Raw genomic sequence first — 23,039 nt, forward strand, 5'->3', positions numbered from 1 at the left:
AGGTATGAAGTAGCCCATGGAAGATTTCATGGCATCAATGAAATATTTCATTTCTAAGCTGAGTAAAAGCATATTTTCACACCAAGAATCATGTTTTTCGACCCAAAACACACATCTCTGAGGCAATTATTTTTATGTTTTCAACATTCACACACTAATTAATGTCCCCACCAAATACCAAAGCAATCGCTTTGGTGGTTTTTGATTTTATGTCGTTCACACACACACACACACACACACACACACACACTTCACTATGGCTAAAGCACTACTGAAAATCGTGGTTTGGCTACAAGGGGTGCTGATCACAAGCTGTTTTAGGGCCAGTGAGAGAAAGAATAGTGTAGTGTTGTAGTAAAACGACAGCAAGTACAAAGTCACCACTCATTTCCTGTGTTGTTCCCACTGGATTACTCTATTTGTGACTACTAGGAATCAGAAAATTTTGTATTTCATATATGGGTATGTGCCTATAGAAGTTAACTATCTGATGTCATGTATGTTGGCTATTACCTTTGTCACAAATGCTAAAATTGCATACACCCATGAAGTATTTTAGAAACTTAACATTTATTAACATTGTTTTTTCTTGTGTATATGTTTCATGATGAAATGGCAATGACAATATGTAATCAATTGACCACAGCATGTGACCTTTTTTTTGGGGGGGGGGGGGGGCAATTACTGGACAGCATGGAATAGTAATGTGTTATAACAAGCTATATGTGAAGCAAATCTAACAAACTATATATCCTGTAGATACATTTATCAAATAACACAATAGCCAATATAAAATAATCACAATGCAGTAGAAAAAAGAACTATACAACTGTATTCTAGACATTTGAGCCAGTGCAAGTCTTTCCTTGGACAATGCCAATAGCTCAAGTGTCTGAAGGATTTAGCAATTGTCATCGCTACATTGGACAACCACAACATGCCAGTTTTAAAATATAACCCATTCTCTAACACCTGTTTCTTCTTGTGTATTATCATTTATGAACTCAGTATTCAAATACTTCCTTCTCCTTTCTTTCTAATCCTTGTTGCCACTTTTCTGTAAGACAGAACTCAGTATTCAAATACTTCCTTCTCCTTTCTTTCTAATCCTTGTTGCCACTTTTCTGTAAGACAAAACAAATTCACATTTTGAGTCATCCTATAAAGTGTGAGAATATAAGTAGTACCTATGTTAGTTTCAATTCATATAAATAGTACATATGTTAGTTTCAATTCATATAAGTAGTACCTATGTTAGTTTCAATTCATATAAGTAGTACCTATGTTAGTTTCAATTCATATAAGTAGTACCTATGTTAGTTTCAATTCATATAAGTAGTACCTATGTTAGTTTCAATTCATATAAGTAGTACCTATGTTAGTTTCAATTCATATAAGTAGTACCTATGTTAGTTTTAATTCATATATGCTGCTAAAATGAAAGTGTCCTTACATCAAGGCCCACACTGAAACAAGTTTTCACCGAGGAAGCAATGTGCGTATGAAGGAATTGTACATCAGATCTCATCATGCCTTTGAGAATTTCATATCTTACAATTCTTCATCTTGACATTCCAGAAGGCTTCCACACTGAAAATTATTCAGCTTGGTAGTTTAGCATTTAGGTAATTACTGTTCAAAATTCACTTTTTCACAATTTCCATACCGTGTACTGATCCCTACATATTTACAACTGGACACATACATTTGCCATCATAAACTATCCTTACCATTTTACCATTGACTGACAGTGTTTATAATCTTTACCATTTTACAGCAGTGACCCTTAAACAATCCTAACCACTGTATAGTAGTGACCCCTTAAACAATCCTTATCATTTTATGAGTGACCACTTACACAATCCTTACCATTTTATGATAGTGACCCCTTAAATAATCCTTACCATATTATGATAGTGACCACTTAACAATCCTTACCATTTTACAGCAGTGACCCTTAAACAATCCTTACCATTTTATGATAGTGACCACTTAAACAATCCTTACCATTTTACAGCAGTGACCCTTTAACAATCCTTACTATTTTATGATAGTGACCCCTTAACAATCCTTACCATTTTATGATAGTGACCCTTAAACAATCCTTACCATTGTATAGTAGTGACCACTTAAACAATCCTTACCATTTTTGATAGTGACCCTTTAACAATCCTTACCATTTTATGACAGTGACCCCTTAACAATCCTTACCATTTTATGATAGTGACCCCTTAACAATCCTTACCATTTTATGATAGTGACTACTTAAACAATCCTTACTATTTTATGATAGTGACCCCTGAACAATCCTTACCATTTTATGATAGTGACCCCTTAACAATCCTTACCATTTTATGATAGTGACCCCTTAACAATCCTTACCATTTTATGATAGTGACCACTTAAACAATCCTTACCATATTATGATAGTGACCCTTTAACAATCCTTACAATTTTATGATAGTGACCCCTTAACAATCCTTACCATATTATGATAGTGACCCCTTAAACAATCCTTACCATTTTATGATAGTGACCACTTAAACAATCCTTACCATTTTATGATAGTGACCACTTAAACAATCCTTACCATTTTATGATAGTGACCACTTAAACAATCCTTACCATATTATGATAGTGACCCCTTAAACAATCCTTACCATTTTATGATAGTGACCACTTAAACAATCCTTATCATATTATGATAGTGACCATTTAAACAATCCTTACCATATTATGATAGTGACCACTTAAACAATCCTTACCATTTTATAGTAGTGACCACTTAAACAATCCTTACCATTTTATGATAGTGACCCTTTAACAATCCTTACCATTTTATGATAGTGACCACTTAACAATCCTTACCATATATGATAGTGACCACTTAACAATCCTTACCATTTTATGATAGTGACCCTTTAACAATCCTTACCATTTTATGATAGTGACCCCTTAAACAATCCTTACCATTTTATGACAGTGACCACTTAAACAATCCTTACCATTTTATGATAGTGACCCTTTAACAATCCTTACCATTTTATGATAGTGACCCCTTAAACAATCCTTACCATTGTATAGTAGTGACCACTTAAACAATCCTTACCATTGTATGATAGTGACCCTTTAACAATCCTTACCATTTTATGATAGTGACCACTTAAACAATCCTTACCATTTTATGATAGTGACCCCTTAACAATCCTTACCATTTCATGATAGTGACCCTTTAACAATCCTTACCATTTTATGATAGTGACCACTTAAACAATCCTTACCATTTTACGGCAGTGACCCTTAAACAATCCTTACCATATTATGATAGTGACCCCTTTAACAATCCTTACCATTGTATAGTAGTGACCACTTAAACAATCCTTACCATTTTATGATAGTGACCCTTTAACAATCCTTACCATTGTATAGTAGTGACCACTTAAACAATCCTTACTATTTTATGATAGTGACCCCTTAACAATCCTTACCATTTTATGGCAGTGACCACTTAAACAATCCTTACTATTTTATGATAGTGACCACTTAAACAATCGTTACCATTTTATGATAGTGACCCCTTAAACAATCCTTACCATTTTATGACAGTGACCACTTAAACAATCCTTACCATTTTATGATAGTGACCCCTTTAACAATCCTTACCATTTTATGACAGTGACCACTTAAACAATCGTTACCATTTTATGATAGTGACCCCTTAACAATCCTTACCATTTTATGATAGTGACCACTTAAACAATCCTTACCATTTTATGATAGTGACCCCTTAAACAATCCTAACCGTTGTATAGTAGTGACCCCTGAACAATCCTTACCATTTTATGAGTGACCACTTACACAATCCTTACTATTTTATGATAGTGACCACTTAAACAATCCTTACCATTTTACAGCAGTGACCCCTTGACTGACAGTGTTTATAAAAAGCCTTATCAGGATCTGTGAAGAACTTCTGACAAAGCTTACAATAAAATCCAGGTTTAGTGAAGGATTTACCTGAAATAGGAATGAAAGAGGTGAAAGTTAACAGTTTTCTCTGGTAGTCAGTCCACTTGTGCTACAACTTTCTGAATTGGTAGCCCAAGGATGGTCAACATATTTTTAAGCTTAAAATAAAGGACCCCATTGATATGCGTTATAACATACTTTCATGTGTTACACTTTGTTTATTTCTGTCTTGTGTAATTTACTTCGATGATCACCTTACTGTTTGATATGATGGAATATATATGCTTTATTTTGTGTCTGTTTGTGGCAATCAGGAATGAGACAGGTTGCATGCCAAGACAAGATTTATGATATTAAGTAAGACTGGTGTCAGCAAGTGACACTAGAGTGTCTGGTTTATGATGTGGAAGCAGGCCCTATCTATATTACTTATTTGTTGGAAAGTAAATGAACTTATTGAAGGCTGTAAAACTATCAAGTGCATGTGTTATCATGCTGAAGCTATTTCTTCTGCACTATGTATTTCAAATATATTTCATATGGTCGTGTATTTCATAAAGATAACAACAGGGATTAATAGACAATTGAATAAACATTCAAAAAATGTATGTAAATTTACCTAGCAACATGACCACGCCCATAGCAACAGCCAAATGATTGTGTATATTGTAAAGATAATATCAGGAATTCATACACAGGAGAAAAACATTCAAAAATGTATGCAAATATATCTAGCAACATGACCATGCCCATAGCAACAGCCAAATGATCGTGTATGTCGCAAAGATAGCAACAAGGTTGGATAGGCAACTGGATTCAGGAAATGAACACCTATTGTTAGCATGGACTAGCATATAGATAAACATTTTTTAAAAATGCAGTTGTGCTACAATGCCATTGGCGGTATTTTTAAAAATTTCTTCATCTATACACCCACAGATGCATCCCTGTTAAATTTCAGCCCAATCTGCTGAGTAGTTTTGGAATTATAGGTTCTTAATTTGCATATTACACAGGGAATCATCATGTCATGAACAAATCTTAATTTACTCACATCTAAGAACATTCCAATCAAATTTCATGCCAATCTGCCCAGTACTTCTGGAGTTTAAGTTTTTTGTTTATCAAAAATCACATTTTTGACCCAAAACCCACATTTCTGATGTAATCATTTTTATTTGAACAATTTCCCAACTAAACACCAGAAGTAACATGACCACCAAATATCAAAGCAATCGGTCCAGCAGTTTTTGACTTTAAGTTGTTTACACACACACACACACACACACACACAGATGGACAGACAGACAGACAGATAGACAGACACTTTGCCATGCCTATAGCACTACTGAACCTTCAGTTCAGTTGTCCTAAAAACCAACTGTGTCCTTCCTGGGGAAGAAGGTGGGCCATGCTGAGTATCAAGGTAAGTATACTTACATGTAGTCTAACAAAAATGTATTTCCCTTTGTAAACTATAGTTTTGTCATGTACTTACCTGGATATTCAATACTTATAGGCATCTATTAAAGCACAACACAAAAAGAAAGGCAGCAGTAAGGCATGCACCAACAAGATTGATTGAAATTTGAAGGTACATTGGCCTCTCAATAGGCTACAACACTTTGTGGACTTGAGCCTGTGAGGATACCAACGGTTCTAGCTGAAATATATGTATTATTTATTTATTAAACTTTATTTTAAAGTTGGCCTTGGCCAATCTTCCCTGGGGCCCTCTAAATATAAATAGTACAAAGACAAAAGAGACAAATACAAACTGTACAATAAGGACATACAATAAACGGCAAAAGTGTCTAACATTTTGTCATAAAATATTGGTGACAGCCTTGTGTGAAGGAAGACAACAATGTTCTGTTTCACACTTCAAGTGGTAATGTATTCCAAGTATTTGCACCAGAAAACATAAAACTTTGCTTACAAAATTCAAATCTAGGTCGAGGTACTAACAAGGCATTGTTTTTGCTCGACTGGTTCTATAATTATGACAGTTGTGAACATATTTTAAAATATGAGTTAAAATACTCAGGACAGAGGCTGTTTTAGACACTTAAAGGTAAAAACAGACTTATTAAAAGCTACTCTCTGGGAGATTGGTAATGTATCTATAGATTTAAATAAATTAGCTGTGGGTGAGTCTCTGTCAGTGTCAACAATGCACCTTAAGGCTCTTTTCTGTAGTCTGTGTAATTTTCCACAAAGGCTTTCATTCCACCCAAACCAGATAGTGTTACTATAGTCTAGATGAGGAACTATATAACTTTTGTAGAAAAGAACCCTGATAGAGACTGTAGATACTTTTTTTAAGAGGCGAATGAGTGAGCTGATCTTTGAGTGTAATTTTAAAACATGTTCATTCCATGACAGATTTTCGTCAATGTAAACACCAAGTAATTTGTCACATTTAGTGTGTTCAATTATTTGATTTTCAAACTACAAATCAAACTTTTGTTTGACTAAATGGTGGCCTTTTTGGTGGGTATTAATTAGCATAGTTTTGGTATTTTCAATATTTAAGTACATGCGATTGTCCCTACATCACTTCAGTGCATTAGTGATGTCATGATTAAGTTCATCCTGAATTGAAGTAAGTGATGTTCCACTGGAAAACATAGTGGAGTCATCTGCGTACATTTCTAATTCGCACGTATCAAGGTACAGGGGAAGATCATTTAAGTATGCAATAAAGAGTAGTGGACCCAGGATCTAGGATGGAGCCCTGTGGGACACCACTCACAATGTTTAACTTATTAGATGAAAATCCATTAAAGTAAACATATTGTGATCTTTCATAAAGTTATGATTTAAACCAACGCATAGAATTTCCCAAGCAACCATAGGCATTCAATTTGGCAAGTAAGACGTCATGATTAACAACGTCAAATGCCTTTTTCAGATCAATTAGTACAACCCCAACCATTTTACTAGTATTAACAGAACTAGTCCAGCTCTCAACAATTCTAGGCAGGGCTGTTTGGCAGGAATGATATTTTCTAAACCCAGATTTATTTGGCACCAGAAGGTTATTGTGATTTAAATAAGAGTAGAAGGCATCATGTACATGTCTCTCTAATATCTTAGACAATATTGGAAATACTGAAATTGGTCAGCATCTAGGGTCAATCCAAGAGGTAAAAGGAAGTAAAGGTATAATGGGATCTCAAACGGACTGCCTCCATAATGTCCTGCAAGGAGAACCCTGAATAATGGGCTCATGAAGTGGTCACTGCCCTAACATATGGGCTTTTACCCCAGCCCCCTTTTTGAAAAATATCGCCAATGGCATTGTAGCACAACTGTTCAGTTTTTTAAAATGTTTATCCATATGCTAGTCCATGCTAACAATAGGTGTTCATTTGCTGAATGACTATCCAGTTGCATATCCAACCATGTTGATATCTTTGTAATATACGTGATCATTTGGCTGTTGATATGAGCGTGGTCTTGTTGCTAGGCAAATTTACATACATTTTTTGAATGTGTATTCAATTGTCTATTAATCCCTGTTATCTCCACAATATATGAGATCATTTGGCTGTTGCTATGGGAATGGTCTTGTTGCTAGGCAAATTTATTCAATTCAGAATCCCTTTTTTGTGAAATACACCACCGTTTGGGCTGTTGCTATGGGCGTGGCCATGGTTGCTAGGGTATTTGCATACATTGTTTGAATGTTTACTCACTTGCCTATCAGATGATGTTGTTATTTGACTGCTATTTGGTTGTTGTTAAGGACATGGTCATGGTTGCTAGGGCCAATTTTGTCACAATGTTTTGAAGAAAATCTGCAGAATAACATCTCACCAAGTTTCAGTCTCATTGACCATGTACTTTTTGAGATATAAATGTTTTACTAAAATTCACGTTTTCACCTAATTTGCATATTACTGATGAGATCATTGTATGCTTAATAGTTCTTCATCTATACACCCACAGATACATCCCTCTTCTTAAATTTCAGTCCAATCTGCTGAGTAGTTTTGGAATTATAGGTTTTTGACCAAAAAGACACATTTTTAGTGCTAATTTGCATATTACCAAGGGAATCATCATGTCATGAACAAATCTTAATTAACTCACATCAATGTCCCCATCATATTCATGCCAATCAGCCCAGTACTTTTGGAATTTACGTTTTTTGACCAAAAATCACATTTTTTGACCCAAAACCCTCATTTCCCAAGTAACATGACTACCAAATATCAAAGCAATTGGTCCAGCAGTTTTTGATTTTAAGTTGTTTACACACACACACACACACACACACACACACACACACACACACACACTCACAGAGAGACATCCACACACACAGACAGACAGACAGACACTTTGCCATGCTTATAGCACTAATGAGCCTTCAGTTCAGTTGTGCTAAAAAGGAAAGATCTCACCGGAAACTAATAAGGCGATGCATAGAGACGTCAAATTGGTGAAAAACCATAGGCGGGAAAATACCTGATGTTGACCAAGCCAGTAGGGAATAATATAGGAACAGATACTTGAGTGTCTGTGTCTTATTTTTGGTTCTTGAACTATTGCACAAACGATATATGGCCGAATATGGCCACCATTCAGTAAGCAATGATATAAGCACCACACATGTGTTGACATGGATGTCCCATCACCTTAGTATAAGATTTGAATTAACTTTAATAATTGCTATGACACTGTATGGAGGATGAGAAAAAATAGAACATACCCACTATGTCTCCTACATAACCATGGCTATTGTCACTATCTTCCCAGATAATAGAATGGTTACCCCGTTTAAGCTGATTAATGGTTTTCTGTTTAAGCTGATCATCTTTCTTTATATCATGTTTTCTCTCAGCTCTTTTGTAGCCTAGGTTTTCCTTTTTGTCGTGTTTTCTTTCTTCTCTTTTGATGTCATTTTGAAATGTCTGTTCATGTATGCTCATACTCAGTTTGTCCTCTCCTTTATTAACTTCATCTACATGTATCTCATCTATTAATAACGAACTTTCATCATAATCCAACTCGCCAATGAAATCATCATATTCTTCATCGCTGACCTTTTCATACACATTGGTTACCTTCCAATCTGGGGCTATTTGTTTGGCTTTGTCAGTTTCTTTTGGACCTTTCTCTTGTTTCTTACTCTCCCAATGGAAAATACCTTGCATTCTGGAATGCTTATCACATCTTTCCTCTCTTCTCTTGTGTTTAACAAGTTCCACCTTGCGTTCAGGTTTGGTTGAGCCTGCTGGTTTAGATTTGAAGAGATACTCCAGAGAACTGGCAATGGTCTGCATACAAACTCTCTTGGTAGCATGCGATGATGACAAGTAATGTGTTTCCTGTTTCTATCAAGTATAAATTGAAGACAATAAATATTAATTTTATTAGCATAATGATTGTGCAAATCTATGTTCTAGACATCAATATAATTCTGCTTTAGATAATAATATACAACAATTGGCATGCATCCAATTGGTCCTAAATGAGGACTATACAATAATTGGCATGCATCCAATTGGTCCTGAATGAGGACTATACCACAATTGGCATGCATCCAATTGGTCCTGAATGAGGACCATACAACAATTGGCATGCATCCAATTGGCCCAGAATGAGGACTACATGTATACAACAATTGGCATGCATCCAATTGGTCCTGAATGAGGACTATACCACAATTGGCATGCATCCAATTGGTCCTGTATGAGGACTATACCACAATTGGCATGCATCCAATTGGTCCTGAATGAGGACTATACCACAATTGGCATGCATCCAATTGGTCCTGAATGAGGACTATACAACAATTGGCATGCATCCAATTGGCCCAGAATGAGGAATATACCACAATTGGTATGCATCCAATTGGTCCTGAATGAGGACTATACCACAATTGGCATGCATCCAATTGGTCCTGAATGAGAACTATACCACAATTGGCATACATCCAATTGGTCCTGAATGAGAACTATACAACAATTGGCATGCATCCAATTGGTCCTGTATGAGGACTATACCACAATTGGCATGCATCCAATTGGTCCTGAATGAGGACTATACAACAATTGGCATGCATCCAATTGGCCCAGAATGAGGACTATACCACAATTGGTATGCATCCAATTGGTCCTGAATGAGGACTATACCACAATTGGCATGCATCCAATTGGTCCTGAATGAGAACTATACAACAATTGGCATGCATCCAATTGGTCCTGAATGAGGACTACATGTATACAACAATTGGCATGCATCCAATTGGTCCTGAATGAGGACTATACAACAATTGGCATACATCCAATTGGTCCTGAATGAGAACTATACAACAATTGGCATGCATCCAATTGGTCCTGAATGAGGACTATACAACAATTGGCATGCATCCAATTGGCCCAGAACGAGGACTACATGTATACAACAATTGGCATGCATCCAATTGGTCCTGAATGAGGACTATACCACAATTGGTATGCATCCAATTGGTCCTGAATGAGGACTATACAACAATTGGCATGCATCCAATTGGCCCAGAACGAGGACTACATGTATACAACAATTGGCATGCATCCAATTGGCCCAGGACAAGGACTACATGTATACCACAATTGGCATGCATCCAATTGGTCCTGAATGAGAACTATACCACAATTGGCATGCATCCAATTGGTCCTGAATGAGGACTATACCACAATTGGCATGCATCCAATTGGTCCTGAATGAGGACCATACAACAATTGGCATGCATCCAATTGGCCCAGAACGAGGACTACATGTATACAACAATTGGCATGCATCCAATTGGTCCTGAATGAGGACTATACCACAATTGGCATGCATCCAATTGGTCCTGAATGAGGACTATACCACAATTGGCGTGCATCCAATTGGTCCTGAATGAGGACTATACCACAATTGGTATGCATCCAATTGGTCCTGAATGAGGACTATACAACAATTGGCATGCATCCAATTGGCCCAGAACGAGGACTACATGTATACAACAATTGGCATGCATCCAATTGGTCCTGAATGAGGACCATACAACAATTGGCATGCATCCAATTGGTCCTGAATGAGAACTATACAACAATTGGCATGCATCCAATTGGTCCTAAATGAGAACTATACAACAATTGGCATGCATCCAATTGGTCCTGAATGAGGACCATACAACAATTGGTATGCATCCAATTGGTCCTGAATGAGGACTATACAACAATTGACATGCATCCAATTGGCCCAGAACGAGTACTACATGTATACAACAATTGGCATGCATCCAATTGGCCCAGAACAAGGACTACATGTATACCACAATTGGCATGCATCCAATTGGTCCTGAATGAGGACTATACAACAATTGGCATGCATCCAATTGGCCCAGAATGAGGACTACATGTATACCACACTTGGCATGAATCCAATTGGCCCTGAACCTACTCATTTCATCAGGCCTATAGCAAAACTGCATTGACTTTAACTTTAGAATATATGAAAATGTCCCATGTGATTATATAACATACTGGATAGGCTTCATTTACAAAAATATTGCCAATGGCATTGTAGCACAACTGTGTTTGGCTGTTGCTATGGGCGTGTTTTTGTTAATAGGCATATTTGCATACATTTTTGGAATCTTTAAACACTTGGCTACCCTTCCCAGTTTGCATCTTTGCAATATAAAACATCATTTGGCTGTTGCTATGGGTGTGGTCTCATTACTAGGCATATTTACATACATTTTAGTATTCTTTAGTCACCTACCTACCCATCCCTGTTGTTATCTTTGTACTATGCACCATCATTTCTTTGTTGCTAAGGGTGTGGCTATGGTTGCAAGGGCCAGTTGTATCGAAATGTTTTGAATAAAACCTCCACAAACACTAACAATAACACGGCAGAACAACACCTCCAGAAACATCCCAACTAAGCTTCAGCCCCGTTCATCATGTAGTTTTCAAGACCAAAATTGTCACTATCAGTCCTAATTTGCATACTGCTGATGAATATTAATGAGTTACTTGCATAATTGAGGGTTTCGGTAATTAGGCTTTATCTTAATAATGCATGCTTAAAATTTAATATAATTTGGTACTCAAATAGATGATAACACAGTGCATGTGTCATAGAAAGATTGATAATATAGCTTGTAGTTTTAATGACTCATTTCATAAATAATGATTTTCAGTATAAATTAGGCTATAGTTTAACAAGTCATTGAAAATGACATTGTCCCAGCTATGATTGGGTTTTATGGAACTGGCAGTTTATGTTGTCATTTTCAAACCTGGTTAATGTTGTTTGGCCTCATATGGTTGTTTTTGATATCACTACTCTGTTCAAGCATGTCTGAGTTATGGCTTTGGACAGTGAAAACTGCGCCAACAAAATGGCTGTCAGGCAGCCATATCGGATGTGTCAAGACGAAAATGGATATGTACATGTATGTCACAGAACACTGTGCTAATACCAACTTTGAATGAGATCTGTTCAAGCATGTCTGAGTTACGGCTTTGGACATGGAAAATTCGCAAACAAAATGGCTGCCACGCAGCCATATTGGATCATATCACGACAACAATGACAAGTCATTGAGAATGACATAGTCCCCGCTATGATTGGGTTTTAAGGAATTATCACTACTTTGATCACGCAACACACTTGTGAACCTAAATCAAATAGACTTAGATATGTTGTGCCTGGTTGTTGGACATGGAACATGCCCACAACAATAAAGGATTGGTCGGGTATGGGGGATCATATCACGATGAAAATGAATATGCACATGTATGTCATAGAACACTGTCCTAATACCAACTTTGAATGAGATCTGTTCAAGCATGTCTGAGTTATGGCTTTGGACATAGAAAAATCGCAAACAAAATGGCTGCCAGGCGGCCATATTTGATCGTATCACAATGAAAATGGATATGCACATGTATGTCATAGAACACTGTCCTAATACCAACTTTGAATGAGATCTGTTCAAGCATGTCTGAGTTATGGCTTTGGACATTTAAATTCACAAACAAAATGGCTGCCTGGCGGCCATATTGGATCGTATCATGACAACAATGAATATGCACATATATGCCATAGAACACTGTCCTAATGCCAACTTTGAATGAGATCTGTTCAAGCATGTCTGAGTTATGGCTTTAGACAGGGAAAATTTGCAAACAAAATGGCTGCTAGGCGGCCATATTGGATCGTATCATGAAACAAATTGCTTTGCATATGTATGCCATTGTATGTTGCCCCTGTACCAGGTTTGAAAAAAATCGGTCCAGGCATCTCCAAGAAACGGCTGCGGACGGACGGACGCACGCACGCACGGACGCACGGAACCCAATCCATAAGTCCCCTTCTCGGACTTCGTCCGGCGGGGACTAAATATGCACATGTATGTCATAGAACACTGTCCTAATACCAACTTTGAACGAGATCTGTTCAAGCATGTCTGTGTTATGGCTTTGGACATGGAAAATTCGCAAACAAAATGGCTGCCAGGCAGCCATATCGGATTGTATCACGACGAAAATGGAAATATGCACATGTATGTCATAGAACACTGTGCTAATACCAACTTTGAATGAGATCTGTTCAAGCATGTCTGAGTTATGGCTTTGGACATGGAAAATTCGCAAACAAAATGGCTGCCAGGCAGCCATATCGGATTGTATCACGATTAAAATGGATATGCACATGTATGTCATAGAACACTGTGCTAATACCAACTTTAAATGAGATCTGTTCAAACATGTCTGAGTTATGGCTTTGGACATGAAAAATTCGCAAACAAAATGGCTGCCAGGCAGCCATATCGAATTGTATCATGACGAAAATCAATATGCACATGGATGCACATGGACGGACTGATGCATGGACAGACGGAACCCAATCCATAAGTCCCCGCCAACTAAAAATGCATGCTTTACATTGAATATAATTTGGTACATACATGTACTTCAAACAAAACAAAAGGGCACATGTAATGAAACGCTTGTTGATGTAGTGTTTTTCAATAAGCGATGTATCGGCTAGAATAGCTTGGCTGTTTGTTTTATTCTTCTTTTTGTAACATGTGTAGAAGTGGTTCTGCTGTTCAGCTCTTCCACTGTGCAGATTTGTTTTAGCAAAGTAATAAAGTGGTTAGTAGTTTCATATGATGACTCTCACACACTATAGAACTCATTTCACACCGAAAGTTGGTAAAATATTGTACTTGTATATTATAGTCACAATTTTACAAAAAAATATTTTTACCCCTAGTTTGCATATTAATAACCCAATCAACTTGTCTTGAACAAACTTATATCTGCTCATCCTAAGACACCTGCACAAGAAATTCCAACCCCTCAATTGGCATAGTAGTTTTGGAGAAGATTTTAAAGGAAAGGTCAAACCAAACACACTTGCACTTTTAGATAGCTTATCCTTTTATTTTTAATTGATATGTATATGAATTAAAAAAAAATAAAAATATATTAAAGTTCTGTGAATTTGAAACATCAAAATTCTGCTATCTTGAGCCTCACTGTATGATGCCATGGGGGGGGGGGGGGGGGGAACGACTTTTGCCTCAAATGATGCTGGGAAAACTCCCTGCTTGTGACATCATGGCATCCAAAACGTCCATCATTTTCAGCACAATAGCAAATCTTTTTCACATTAACTGGTCCACAGAGACACCCAGTATTGTGCAAAGTGTGACTGCAAAAAAAATTGGAACTGATTTATCGAAAGAACAAGTGACCTATCAGTCAGAATAGCTCTGCTGTTTTTGTTGTTCTTTTTTTTATTTTTGTAATGTGTAGAAATGGTTCTGTTGTTCAGCTCTTCCACTAGGTAGTTTTGTTTTTATTGAAATAATAAAGTGATCAGTGGTTTCATATGATGAAACTGTGGCCTTATTATTTATTATACATTTTAAAAAAACCTCATACAGATTGATTAGAGTGCCTGTGGTCCATACCACATGTTGAACTTTCAAATAGTAGTCTTGTCAAACCTGTAGTAGTTGGATAGATCTCATTCAAAGATAGAAATGACATTTGATTGAATGACTAAAATTGGCCAAGGACTTTTGAAGACATGGATTTGTAAAGCATTAAATTTCCGAATTTTTTCTGCCATGACTTCCAAATTGTGAACAATTAAGTTTTTCCCAACTTTGTGATATGATATAAACAAAAAAAAAGACAATAATTTTCTAGACAAAGCTATCTGTTTTTTATACAGAAAAAGTGTTTGTCAACTGAAATAAGGATGTACTGTAGTTAGTAAGTATCATACATATGAATACAGGCACTTGCAAATCATGAGTTTTGCTAAAATCAGTAATTGTTGAAAACTGTTTTCTCCAGTACCATTAATTACGTATGCATATTTCTTGTAAAGCACTTTCAACATCATGAAATTTCAGATACTGTGCGTTTCAAAGGGTGCTGAATCTGATGGTGTCATAGAAATCTGGGTACAGATCCTTCTAATATGAGTTTCTGAAATTATGCAAATTAGGTGGGCTAATTATGCAAATGTTTCAAAATTATGAGAGAAGTAGCACACTTCATTAAGTTTCTTTCACACCATATGGTACAAACTGCGATGTACATAGGTCACTGTTCTGATTTCAAATGCCGGTTACAATGCATCACTGAATACAGGCGATAAACGCCAGAGAAAATAATGAAAATTTAAACATATTTTTTCATGTCGTAGTATTAAAGAACAAAAACCATCTTTCTGCTCATTTTCATCACCAAAAGGAATATATTCATCACTTTAAACCACTTTCAGGCCATTCAGAACTATAGTGTCATTGTGTCGCTCGGCAATTATTTTTATCAGTAACCACTGTATCTTGGCCTGTTTTGATGCCCATGCACGTACTTCCACAAAGACGGTTTGATTGGAAAACTAAACTCGTAAACAGAGAGGACTCACTCAATATCGATCAAAATCAGTAATACATACATAATTCCATATAAAAGAAAACACTAGCTTTCAACTGAGACGTATCCTTTATCTGCAATTCTGGGCACTTCTGGTCCAGAATCGACTTGAAAGTTTTAAATTGTCTCCTAACAGAGAATCAATAGGATGATGCTATGACCCATTGTAAACTTCAAAAACCTTTCAAACAAGTGATCATATCTCGAGATTGGGTGACCCAGTCCCCCATACACCTGATGAGTCTGACCAAAGATCTTCTGTACCAAGAAACTGTGTAGCGCCCTCAACTGCAGACTTTGAAATTCAAAGAGTCTCACAGTGCACAGTCCCCCCATCCCCTCTGACTTGTGGAATACCGAATACATGAGGCATATGAAAACGGCCACTTTTTAGCTCCGCTCGCAATTGAAAAAAAATCACATTTTAAAGGTGATTCAAAATGCTCACATTCACTATCGCTAATTTGCTAGACGACATGTTTGTGAAATGCATTCTGGTTTTAAAACTTTTCAAAAGCGTCTGCAAACACCTTAAAATGACCTTTTTTCAGTCACTTCCCTTCGGATTTACTTCTCGAGTTTTCAGGTATTTCCGGTCCCACCTAGACCACGGGATTTTATGATGGTACACATTAGCACTAAGACTATGACGAGCGTAGTCACTAGGTGAATAAAACTCAACAGCATTGTGAAAAAATACATTGCTAGTGGTTGTAACAGATATCAGTAAAAAAAAACTACACTCTACATGTCTTATTAACCAACATTTACCGATATTTACTCACACTTTCTGACTAATTGGCAGTGTCTGTGGGTATAAATGCTAAAATATTATCTCCCCATATTGTGGCAAAATAAATCAAAACGGCTAGACTACAGTGTAGATATACATAAACACTTGTAATGTCGCTCGTGTGTTTCAATTTATTTATCTGATTTTTTTAATTATTTGCCGAGGAGAAGCATTACAATATCTTCGACAGGCATGGCGTCGACAGCATATTATAGCCCACTATACTCGACTATACTCACTGACGTCGCCTTTTGAACGGCGCATTTAGCAAAAAAGTAAACATATTTATCTTGAATAAATATACTAGCTATTAGATTGCCATATTATCAGCAATAAAATTCTAAAGAACTGAGGAAATTTCGTGAGTTTAGTGTTGTCATTTACATGACTTTAGCAACTCGTCTGGAAGAAAACTTGTATGGTTTCCCTTGTTGCGATATCACTTAATTTAATGCAACAAGCCTATTTAATATTCATTAGAAGAATTCTGTAACGAATCATGGTATTCGAAGTATACAGTCTAGGAAACCAACAAATCAAATATCGCGATGTGTTCATGATATTAAATATGATTGGACAATATTGACGTCGGCAATCAAGGTCGTGACCCCAGCACATGGTTATGAAAGAAAGCCTGCAACTAGATACTTGGCTAGCCACGTCCGGTCCAGTTTCTCAGGGTTTGTTTTGAAGTTAGAGACGTTATTTCTGTACGACTTGAAGAATTTTACAATATATCTGATTGATAAATATGGATTACATCAACACGTGGATAAATTTAACCCGACACGAATGTGCGCTGTGCTCTCCCGATTCCATACGTACATTGTCACTGCTTCAGCTTTGATCGGCGGAACTATCCTAGTATAAGCTTACTGCCGCGGCCGCCGCGGTGACTGCACAAAACTTGACAACACTACCCCTCTACCGATATATAATAATCACCTGTATACCGTGATAAAAACAAGCAATAATTCGAGTCCCCAACAAGTCGATGAGACCTACTTCTGTTCTGTCCGATCCGAATGCGAGTTTCTTAGGTTTTATATGGGTTTCAGACTCGGACTAGAGTATTACGCCCTAGACAATAATAGACTGATGTAAACTTGTGTTCACAAGCCAAACATGTGACAATACAAGACCACAACGAAAACTGTGAAAAATTTACAGGTCAGTCTCATTTTATATATGGACAACAAAATTAGGTCTGTCACAGTTCCATTTACATGATGCAATGACTCGGAGCGTACTTCCATATGCTCGGACCAAATCGAATCAATTAGTGTATTATGGGACCAACAAATATATTGTGGCACATGTCCCGATACGCCTTCTTGAAGTTTCCCATTGGTATTCTAATAGCTAGTATATTTATTCGAGATGAAATATGTTTACTTTGTTGTTAAATGCACTGTTCAAAAGGCGACGCGAGTACGATTGGGCTAAAATATGCCATCCTTGGCCCGGGGATGCCGTCAAACGTCACGACGGTATCGTAATGCTTCTTGTCGGCAAATAATAATAAATCAGATAAATAAAAGTCAATGAATGTGAAACACGCGACATTACAAGTGTTTATATATATCTAGTCTAGCCGTTTTGATTTATTTTGCCATAATATGGGGAGATCATATTTTAGCATTTATACCCACAGACACTGCCAATTAGTCAGAAAGTGTGAGTAAATATCGGTAAATGTTGGTTAATAAGACATGTAGACTGTAGTTTTTGTTTACTGATGTCTATTACAACCACCAGCAATGTATTTTTTCACAATGCTGTTGAGTTTTATTCACCTGTTGACTACGCTCGTCATAGGCTACGTGCTAACCATGTCTCCTTATGACGTCATAAAATCCTGTGGTCTAGGTGGGACCGGAAATACCCGAAAACTCTCGAAGTAAATCCGAAGGGAAGTGACTGAAAAAAGGTCATTTTAAGGTGTTTGCAGACGCTTTTGAAAAGTTTTAAAACCAGAATGCATTTCACAAACATGTAGTCTAGCAAATTAGCAATAGTGAATGTGAGCATTTTGAATCACCTTTAAGGTGTTTTTTTCCCATATTTCTTGTCATACCTACCAAAAATAATTTTACAGTGAAAATGAACTTTTAAATCTGAACAAAATGATGCTTTACATGTATTTATCAAAATCCGTCCTCTCTGAGTGGAGTGGAGATATTGTCTTCTCAATGTCTGTGCCTGTGCACACACTGGCAGAAAATTTTTCGGTGTGTCTGACATGACTACAAATAGTGTAGCAATTTCTTAGTACAGTGATGCCTTGATACTTGTTACAATATTATACCAGATCTACACTGTTACAATATTACATTGCATGGCTATGTTCTGTGGCTGATATGACAACTGGAGTACGACTACACGGTAGCATACATAGTACAAAATCAAAACAAACATGGCAGCACCCAATGAATTGTATACACACGTTTCTGTGGGTGAAGTATATCATGGAACAATTGTTTGATCGTCTGAGTCAGCAAGAATTTTGATTCAAAAGCATTGAAAAAGACTTTGAAAATAGTTTCGCCATTTCACATTTAGGAGTATTCTGAATCATATGAATGGGTAGCTAAAGCACAGACAGAAATGTAAATCAATCATGCTCATTTTCCAAGGGTTTCCAGTGCACTACATGAATTTACCGTTCACTGCATGCTCCGAGATGACTACATGGCATCATTGAAGAATAAATGAATCTCTCTGTGTATACTGATTTTACATGTCTCGTCAGCCACGTAACATTTGTCTCCAACACTTTTGCAATTGTGTCTCTGTCACATTGAAAGTCACACTGTCGTTCATGATTTACTGCCACTGATGGACATACATTTGCTACACATCGGCCATTTTGAATCACGATTCCTACCCACATCTCATTGTGACCACCCCACTCATGAACTTGACTTATGTTGAAACCATACATATGTTCATTACTCATTGTCCAACACTGAGTTTTCTGTAGAATGGAGGGTTACAGAAGATGCCGCAAGTCAAGGATATAATGCTTGCTAATTGAAAGTAACCATGCAATGCGATGATGACTGATTTCCAATATACAAAAAAATTCATCAAAATTAGAAAAGAACATGTGCTGACTTGAAATTAACAAATCTAAGTAAGATACCCTCCATGACAGATATCAAAGCAATCTGACAAGTAGTATTTGAGAAGAAGATGAAAATATCATTTTTAACAAAAAATTCGTCAAAAATTGAAAATGGCACAGATCAACTTGTCATGAACTAATCTGAATAGCCTCTCCCCAAGCACCTTGCACACCAAATATACAAAAAAATTCATCAAAATTAGAAAAGAACATGTGCTGACTTGAAATTAACAAAAAATTCGTCAAAAATTGAAAATGGCACAGATCAACTTGTCATGAACTAATCTGAATAGCCTCTCCCCAAGCACCTTGCAGACCAAATATCAAAGTATTCTGAATGGCGGTTTTGGAGAAGAAGATGAAAATAAAAAATACCGCCAATGGCGTTGTAGCACAATTGTACAGTTTTTAAAAATGTTTATCCATATGCTAGTCCATGCTAACAATGGGTGTTCATTTGCTGAATGACTATCCAGTTGCCTATCCAACCATGTTGCTATCTTTACGATATATGCTATCATTTGGCTGTTGCTATGGGCGTGGTCATGTTGTTAGATATATTTGTATACATTTTTGTATGTTTTTGTTCACTTGTGTATGAATTCCTGATATTACCTTTGCAATATATATGTGATCATTTGGTTGTTGCTGTGGGCGTGGTCTTGTTGCTAGGCAAATTTACAAACATTTTTTGAATGTTTATTCAATTGTCTATTAATCCCTGTTGTTATCTTCGCAAATATATGTGATCATTTGGTTGTTGCTATGGCGTGGTCTTGTTGCTAGGCACATTTGCATATATTTTTTGAATGGATATTCATTTGTCTTTCTATTACTGTTGTTATCTTTGCAATATACATGATTATTTGGCTGTTGCTATTGGTGTGGTCTTGTTGCTATTGGTGTGGTCTTGTTGCTAGGCAAATTTATATACATTTTTTGAATGTTTATTCAATTGTCTATTTATCACTCGTTATCTTTGTGAAATACACAACTGTTTGGCTGTTGCTATGGGCGTGGTCATGGTTGCTAGGGTATTTGCATACATTTTTTGAATGCTTACTCACTTGCCAACCAGATGATGTTGTCATTTGACTAAAATATACTGCCATTTGGTTGTTGCTAAGGGCGCGGTCATGGCTGCTAGGGCCAATTCTGTTAAAAATGTTTTGAAGAAAATCTACAGAATAACACTTTCAGAAACATCTCACCCAGTTTCAGACTCATTGACCACATACTTATAAGTTTAATAAGTTTTTGATATAAGTTTTTGATCAAAAATGAACATCTTTACACATAATTTGCATATCACTCATGGAATCATTGTATGCATATTATTTCTTTGCCCATACATCCCTAGATGCATTCCCATTAAATTTAAACCCAATCTGCTCAGTGGTTTTGGAATTATAGATTTTTAACCAAAAAGACACATTTTTAGCACTAATTTGCATATTACTGATGGAATCATCATGTCATGAACACATCTTACTTTATGCCCCCTTAAGAATGATCCCACCAAATTTCACACCAATCTGCCCAGTAGTTTCTGAGTTTAAGTTTTTTGACCAAAAATCACATTGTTTGACCCAAATCACACACCTGTGATGCGATTATTTTGATTTGAACAATTTCCCAACTAGACACCCAAGGTAATGGACTCACCAAATATCATGGCAATCGGTTCAGCAGTTCTTTACTTTAAGTTGTTCACACACACACACACACACACACACACACACACACACACACACACACACACAGATAGGCAGACAGATGCCGGGCGATCCCTATAGCACTACTGAACCTCAGTTCAGTTGTGCTAACAAAAAATATATGTAAATAAACCATAAACAAATAGCTATAACTATACATTCAAATATAACATGAACTCTGTCTCTTGGTACATCCAATACATATGATATGGAGTCACAAAACTGCACTATGGCCACCTTTAACCCTTGTGACGCCGCGACGTTGATATCCATGATGTAGCACTTCTGCACTGTAGGCCACGTCGTTGATATCAATGACAACAGAGTAATTTGCATATGCTGTCAATAAAGTGACTTTGTAGTGGGTTATTGTTGTCCCGCCCTTATGCCCATAATAAGTAATGATTTACACGATGTTATATTAATTTATTCAGACAGGAAACAGTCAGGTGTTTGATTTTTCTCACTTTTTGCCGCTGAATGCAAATAGTGTCTACTTAGCAATGCCTAATATGGCGGCCGCTATGAATATTGATTTTGACCTTCGACATTATGCTAATATATTGAACGAAGTAAACCCGGAAGACAGAGTTTTTTGCTCGACACTTTCTAGACAGTGATAGCGATGATGATGAAGAATTTTACGGGTTTGAGGAAGTAAATTTTGTCGTCCTAGAATGTATCGAAAACCCTCCCGATAACTTCGACTTTTGGACTGATGTCATCAATGGCTGGTCCCGCGATCATGCGATTCTGCCGATGACAAACCACAGATGCCAATGCCGTACGATTACTCCTAGGTTGGTTTACATGAACCGATAAAGAATCTACATCGTTGTCTTTCGTCAGGTTTTTGTTAACAGAGTGTTGGATATAATCGCCCGTGAGACATATCGTTATGCTGCTATCTGTAGACTTATATGTATGCAGTATTTTTGTATATATGATATATGCAAATTTGTTTGTATTTACTGTAAACATCGACACAGTACTTGTTGATTTTATGATAAATATTTTACTCAACACCCATACTATCTATTAATTTTTACAGCTAATTGTAACCCTTGTATTTATCAAAAAACTAAATTTCACATTCTCTTTTGACCAAAAACGTGTGTTTTATACCAATTTTTCCTTAATTCCTTGGTCAAGTTACTGACCATACATTCATGTAAATTGAAATTCAATATTTCAAAATTATTGATATACTTGCAGATGAGTCCATATCCCACCTGTTTTGGTGTAAAATGATCACTATCAAAACATTGTGTACAACTGTGTGCAACCTAAAAAGTCCTTGGCCTAGGGGTAATTTGCATGGAAAGTCTATGGCGACTTAACCCTTTTCACACTGTTCGACTGTAAATATCCGTGAGATTAAGCTAACACACGCTATTTACAACAGGATAATGTAACTCATAGTTTAAAGACATTGCTGAGGGGCCAGCTATCAGATATAAGTAAGCTTGGGAGCCATGCAC

At 36.7% G+C, this 23,039-nt stretch overlaps 1 protein-coding gene across 3 annotated transcripts in view; it reads right to left on the bottom strand.

Moving 5' to 3' along the window:
* Positions 1-237: 237 nt before the first annotated feature.
* LOC144437568 (uncharacterized) overlaps positions 238-23,039 on the bottom strand; it is a 78,046-nt gene continuing 55,244 nt past the window's right edge. Inside the window, exons 5-7 of one of the 3 annotated variants that reach the window (XM_078126542.1) lie at positions 8,690-9,308; positions 3,905-4,017; positions 238-1,124 (exon numbers count right to left, since the gene is read on the bottom strand). In XM_078126542.1, coding sequence (XP_077982668.1) covers positions 1,104-1,124; positions 3,905-4,017; positions 8,690-9,308 — 753 coding nt within the window. In that variant the 3' untranslated portion in view covers positions 238-1,103. Of the gene's footprint in view, positions 1,125-3,904; positions 4,018-8,689; positions 9,315-23,039 lie in introns of all 3 variants that reach the window. The other 2 variants (XM_078126533.1, XM_078126550.1) reach the window with 2 other exon arrangements.

Source organism: Glandiceps talaboti, chromosome 1 (assembly GCF_964340395.1).
Source record: "Glandiceps talaboti chromosome 1, keGlaTala1.1, whole genome shotgun sequence".
NCBI lineage: Eukaryota > Metazoa > Hemichordata > Enteropneusta > Spengelidae > Glandiceps > Glandiceps talaboti.